Here is a 6,601-nt window from a genome sequence, read left to right on the forward strand (position 1 = left end):
CAGCCTCATCTCAAATTTTTTTGTTTAAACGAGGCCACGGTCAATGAAAGAGATTAGGCCTTAACTGTGAAAAGAGGTTGCAAGCTTATGCATCCAAACATCATCGTTTAAGGAAAAGCCTTGTTTAGAACTTGCCTTAATCTTTGGAAAAATACTTTCTACACTTGGTTTTTCGAATTCGTTCCTAAAGGAGGGGATCTTTGAAAGATGGTTTCACTATTGAGGCCGCAAGTTGAGTATAATTGGCAGGATATCACCTCTGAATTCAAGGACGCGTGTGGTGTTTTAAAAGTAGACGAACTTGTACACGATGATATGTTTGGCTTGTTTGAGGCGATGTCAGCTATTGAGATCATGGATCCAAAAATGGATGCAGGAATGGTTTGCAAAAACACACCACGAAACATCATGCAGTTTAAAGATGCAGTTTCTTGTGGGAATTTGAAGGTCAGCGGTTTTCAGCCAAACGAACTTCTTGGCATTATAGATGAGCTCCTAGCTTGTTTTGTCACATGGCTTGATGGGCACTCACTTATCCAGACTGTTTTCATTTGCCTATACACACACGACACAAACCTGATTGAAGACCCAGTATTAAGAGCAATCTGCATATCAGTGCTAAAGATGGTTGATGTGGTTAGAAATATTGTTGGAAGAGCAAAAGTGTATGAAGAGGAAGACTTTCAAACACTTTCATATGGATTCAAATTAGGCCTGGATGTAACAGAGCTGAGAATATCTGGTATGCTTAGAGAGGCTGAAGAGGAGATTTCACGTCAAATCAAGGCCCAGCTCATTGATATGAAACCAGAGGACAAAAGTGTTGATGCTCTCAAGGGCATAAAACTAAGATTGAAAATATGGCGTGCATTTTACTGTGCCCTTATTACTTTTGAAAAACCAGATGTTGCTGAGGTAAACAAAGCTAAAGAATGGCTGGGAAGTGCATTAAAGTTAATACCTGAAGCCATAGAATCACTTCACCTTGGCTTACAGCTTGAAAAACGTGAAGGCAGTTCCAGTGAAACATCCATGCTTGGCTTTGACTCCCTTGTCAACCATAGGCTACTACCCCCATCTTTCCCTAGGGAAATAAATGTGGTTGGTAGGAAACAAGCTTATGATTATGCCAAGGAACTGATTCACAGTCTTCTTCATGTGGCAAATATTTTGGGGCGTACAAACTACCATTCTGTCTTAGAATTTGTTTCAGATTTCAGTAGGCAAAGTCCTTGTGTTCTTTCTAGATCTGTTCTGCAGTTACTTGTCTACCATAATGGGCGAGTATTTGGAAAATTACAGATGTCTGAAATGCTTCGTGACACTATTAAGAATTTCAACTGCTCACCAGTTCTTGCTGACATGTCACCATTAAATAGCAGTCAAGAAGCAAAAGATATTGCAACAATGTTTGTTGGAAAAGCATCCATGGTAATGCTGTCACTGCTCCATGGACATGGTCATAACAGGGCTAGGCAGAGAGAGAGGTTAGCAGATACCCTTGAAGAGCTTGGCAATTTGCAAGAAGAAGCAGACAAGGCTGACAGTGCATTGAACCAAATTCTTCTTGGAATTGATAACAAGAGGCAACATCTTGCTTGCTTTGGCTCATGGGTACTTTATCATACTTTGAAGGTTATGATAGAATATATCCTTCTTGGGTTTGAACTGGAACTTTTCAACCCACACGAGTTTCATTATGTGTACTGGTACCTAGATTTTCTTGCTGGATGGGGGATAAATTGTTTGTCAAGAGCAGAAAAACTTGTAGTCGCTCAAGAACAATACATTGACAAAAAGTGTGGTAAAAAGGACAAGAAAAGAAAGAAAGAGCTAATCACTGTTTGTCAGGAATCCATAAAAGATCACCAGCATATGAAATCTTTTTTCATGGGAATCAAGTTTCTCTGTCTAGGAATTGTAAAGGCTTGTGAAGGGTTTGAAAAAGACAAGAAAATCAAAAGACCCCAAGCAGAACTTGACAATGAGCAAGTTCGCTTTGAACATCGTTTCTCTGCCTTCATGTGCATTGACACACCACAACCAGTGACTTATTTCCAATACAAAGATGCAACATCTTCACTTTTTTCAAGTGAAAACACCACCCCAGCTTTGTATCAAGAGGCTCAGAAGTATTTTGAAAGAGCAGTATCTACATTCCAAAGGTTTAATGAGAAGCCCAGAGAAACAGAATCTTTGCTGAAAGTCGCAAAGACAAACTTTGTTGTTATGAAGTTGGCTTGTTCTGGACATAAAAAGGAATCTAATCAATTAGTTGAATGGGACTTTACAGCTAGTTCAAGTTTTCCTGTAATCAAGTTGCTCTGAGACTGACACTTAACATAAATTGTTAAATTGTAGAAGAAGAGTTGATAATTTTTTGTGATCAATGTTGTTGTTCTCTTCAGTTTTCTATTTGATGAAAAAATTAAATGCAAAAATTGTGTTTATCTAATGGTGTCAGGTAATTTATTGCAAAAATTCATTTGCCAGCACATATGTATCATTAAGCAAAGAAAATATTAGATAAGTGATCAGTGAGGTGATGACCCTTGCCCTAAAATATATCATGTAAGTGTTTGAATTCAGTAGTGATAAAAACCTTCTCCTTTTTGCGTATCGTTGCTGATAGGGACAATGCACATTAAAATATTTTCAAAAGATCATCACCATGAAAGTGTTCCAATCACAAAAGTAAGAAGGAACTACAGTTTTTTAGCAAATCTAAGGGTGAGACAAGAAAGCAAAAATCATGTGATGTTACAGATTGTGTACAAAATGACATGATCAATAATGGTGATTTTAAACAAATGCTAGTGTTATGCATCATTGTAAGCAACAAAAGGTAAAAAAGCAAGCCAGGTACAAAAGATGTGCTTGACTGTTTTACTAAAAGTTTTGCTACAGAACCTACAAGATATTCAAAAGGTGCATGTGTCATCACCCCTAGAAAACAATTTGAAATTGATTTCTGCAAGGCTTAGTAATAACCTATAAAAATAGGCAACAAATGCATATACTTGAAAAAGCCAAAAACATCCTGGGCTCTAGTGAATTCTAAAATACTTAAGTACAACTATCAACTTTATTAATTTGTATCAAAGTAGAGTTTGATGTGATAATTATGTGCATGCATCTTTTCAAATACAAGTTCTAAAATGTTACATCATGCTGTTTCCCTCAAACGGTTTGCATCTGTCAGATTTGAAGTAATCTGCAAGCCTTGGCCTCGCTGCAATTCTATCTTTAAAGGCCTTAAGTTTTGGTATGTTTTCAAAACTTTTCCAGGAATCTGGAAACTGTGATTCTGTTGCTCGGAGAACATGGAGCAAACCAAGATCAACATAGGTCAACTTTTTGCCAATAACAAAGCCATCTCCATTGTCATTGGCACGAAGCAGCTTCTCAAAATGCTCAAGGTATCGAGGAAGTCTTGTTTCTACAAAAGTCTTGATGTAGGGCTTTGTTTCCTCCTGCTGTTGGTAGTAACTCATCATGAAGTTCTTCCCATGAAATGCCAATCTCCCCTCCCCAATATAATCATGTATGGTTGCATTCACTTGCTCAGCTTTTGCTTCATCAACAGAATTTTCAGGATACAAACCAAACTCTTTTCCTAGATACTTGCAGACAACTGGTGTTTGGCAGAGTTGGAAATCACCTTTCTTTATCATTGGAGGGGTAAGACATGGCCATCCTTCAACCTAAATGAAAAAATGCAAATTTATGCTGGTGGTGTAGACAAGTAGTCAAGATGTTTGACTCATGGTCCAAATATTGTTAGTTTGAATACCGTAAGAGCCCTTGGGGCTTAATTTGCAAAGAAAAATTTTGGAGGAGGGCTTATTCAAAGGGGTGTTCATGCCAAATGCCAAGGTGAGGGCTTAGTTAGCTGCAGTGAAAATATAAGTAAAAGGCAAATTTTCTTCCTCTATTTGTGGCTGGTCGGTTTGCTTATAAAGTTGCTTAAAAATTTTCGTATATTTGGATAAACCTATAATGGCTTTTGAGGCAATACCTTAGGCCATGGGGGCTGATTTGAGAATGGGGGGTTATTTGAGGACTCAGGGGTTTGAGATCTGTGGGTTTTAACCCTGTGGGTTTGATTCCCATAGGTTTGAATAACTTCAAATCTGTCAAACTTTACTAGCAGGGCTCAAAACGTCTTTCCAAGACAGTTTTTTCAAGGCTTTACAAGAAATTGTGTCTCATGTTAATGAAACACAAATTAACCATCAATACCAACCAGGAACATTGCTTTGTTGGTTTCCCATTGTCTTTCTATTGTTTATTGGCATATATCTAGCATGAGCTTCACATGGATTCCACCCTGGTACAAATGTCATCTCTGAAGTGGCAACCCAACGTATTCATGAACAGACTAAATGAATTCATTCATTTGCATACCTTTCAAGTTAAATATTGCCCGCACATTAAACATAGCTAATCTTAAATATAATCAGAATTTTTGTTGCCCTCAAAAATCTTGCTTATTCTACCTCCATTTTATTTTAATGTCAAAATGTTCACTTTCTAATCTCTACAAGTCCTTATTTATCCTCTAAATCGAAATAAAAAGAAGTCAAATGATAAAACGGGGATAGGACCTTTCAATTCAGGCCAATTCTTGTATAAAAATGGGCGTTCCGCTATTTAGCGTGCGTCATTCGTTTAGACATTCAAATAGACACTCGAATAGACATTCGGACTTTGATTGCTTCTGACAAAAAAACTATAAAATATACTAGAAATAGCTCTTGCTAGTACTGCCCGCAAACAATTAGTTCCTTGATAATGATTGTTTTGAAAATTTAGGTCAGGATATTCGAAGAAGATTCCATCTTGGGTTTTCACAATTTTATAAAAACAGCTGCTCTAGTTGATGCTAAACTATTCTTTTTATCAAGAATTTTTGGTGTTCAGTTTGCCTTTGATTTAAGTCCAACGCCCTTTTGAAAATCATGAAGTTTTTCTAGGGTTTGACATTTATTTTTCGTTTTCGTGAAGCAAAGACGTATGAAAATGGACACGTGATAGAACGGGTACAGCTAAAATAGATTGCGATAAAGGATTCGTACAGCGATGTACAGGCGATAATCACGACAATCATAACTTTTGCTCGTACGGTGTCGAGTTTTTGGGAGAAAGGTGTGGCATTCGACTGGTTTTGATTCCCAAAACTTCGAATCAAAACTTCCATCCATTGCGGAGAACCGAGCTGTGATGCAGCACCGTTTTCGTGCCAAAAAAACCGAAGGCCTTTAACAGAGTCTTGGCAGAGCAACGCTCCGAAGATAATTCCCTTCCGCACAAAGAGGTGGCGGTTAACGACCTCCTCGACAAAGCCGATTGATTGACAATGAAATTGATTGACAGTTGTCATGGCAGCAGAAAAGTGACAAAATCTGCTGACAAAGTGCTGACATTATGAACTGAAGCTTCCATATGCTACTTATACGCGGGGCAGACTATAAGCCCTTCACTCGCGCGCTATCGCGCGCGAGTTGCGGGCAATTAAAAAGATAATTTATAGAGAGAAACTTGTCTGGATTCTCTGTTGATTTATGTATCTTGTTCATAATAAGATGCGCTATACTTCCATAGGTGAGCAAAAGTCGAAATTTTTTTGACACGGCCTAAATTTCACTGCAAATAGACATTCGGACTTTAATCGATTCGCATAAAAAAAGTAAAGCAAGTAGCCAAAAGGCCTTTAAATAACAGAAACCTTGCTGGATTGTCCGTTGGTTTTGATAGTTGTTTCTAGAAGATACGCGAAATTATCAGTAGAATAAGGAAAAAACCTCTAAATTTTTTGACACGATCTTTTGGTCGATATTGCCTCAATTTTCTGTCAATGTTATGTACCAATGTCAAGCACATGGGTTAACGGTGCCATATTTATAAGTTCCAACCCCGACCCCCTCCCTTACCTTTTTCTTGTGCATGCATCCTGGATGGAAGAGAAGAATCGAGAAAACAAATTTTATCGATAGATACCTTTCCATGACGGAACATTGGCACCAACACATCAAGGTCATTAATCTCTGTGAACTTCTCCCCAACTTCTTCGAATATGATTCTTACAAACTCTGCCCTCCCTGCTAGTTTGGGCCAGTAATAGAGCTGCCAGGTACCGTCTTCCTTTGCCATTTTGGGAGTGAGAAATCTCTGTTGTTGACCCTCTTCCTGGCCAACGTTCCTCCGCAGAGCATCAGCTCGTCCAAAGGGTCGTGCCGTCTTGTACGTGCATCCCCGCTAGCCCATCAATCATAATTTGTTATCCATTATTATGCTAATTACTTTTTGGTGCATTTACAAAGCAGTGCTCTCTAGCCTCCATGCAGTTTTATTTTTAGCAGCTCGTGGGTTTCGCCACGTATGCGTTTATTCCCCCTCCCAGTCCACCCTTCTCTTAGTTTTTTTCTTCTAAACCTGCCCCTACTATACTCCCTTCTGCCTCTCCTCCAGCTAGTTTCTCACCTTCTCACACAGTATTCACTGCGTGACAGGTGTATCAGTCTGATTGATGGGTTAAAAAACTGAGGTAGTTTTTCCCCTGAAATCAAACACCGACCATAAATTACATCATTGCTCAGGT

The 6,601-nt window shown here is 38.6% G+C and overlaps 2 protein-coding genes across 2 annotated transcripts; one reads left to right on the forward strand and one right to left on the reverse strand.

Annotated features, from left to right (window-relative positions):
- Nucleotides 1-54: 54 nt before the first annotated feature.
- Nucleotides 55-2,437, forward strand: LOC135688763 (N-alpha-acetyltransferase 35, NatC auxiliary subunit-like). Its single transcript, XM_065205751.2, has one exon. It carries the CDS (start codon nt 208-210, stop codon nt 2,326-2,328), a length of 2,121 nt encoding a protein of 706 aa, XP_065061823.2. The 5' UTR covers nt 55-207; the 3' UTR covers nt 2,329-2,437.
- Nucleotides 2,438-2,755: 318 nt separating this feature from the next.
- Nucleotides 2,756-6,153, reverse strand: LOC135688765 (glutathione S-transferase P 1). Its single transcript, XM_065205754.2, has 2 exons — nt 6,001-6,153; nt 2,756-3,704 (listed from the first exon to the last, which is right to left on the reverse strand). The coding sequence occupies exons 1-2, from the start codon at nt 6,151-6,153 to the stop codon at nt 3,162-3,164; spliced, it is 696 nt and encodes a 231-aa protein (XP_065061826.2). The 3' UTR covers nt 2,756-3,161.
- Between the last annotated feature and the right edge of the window lie 448 nt (nt 6,154-6,601).

The sequence above is a fragment of the Rhopilema esculentum genome, chromosome 9 (assembly GCF_057945365.1).
Source record: "Rhopilema esculentum isolate cy_ngs chromosome 9, ASM5794536v1, whole genome shotgun sequence".
NCBI classification, from domain to species: domain Eukaryota; kingdom Metazoa; phylum Cnidaria; class Scyphozoa; order Rhizostomeae; family Rhizostomatidae; genus Rhopilema; species Rhopilema esculentum.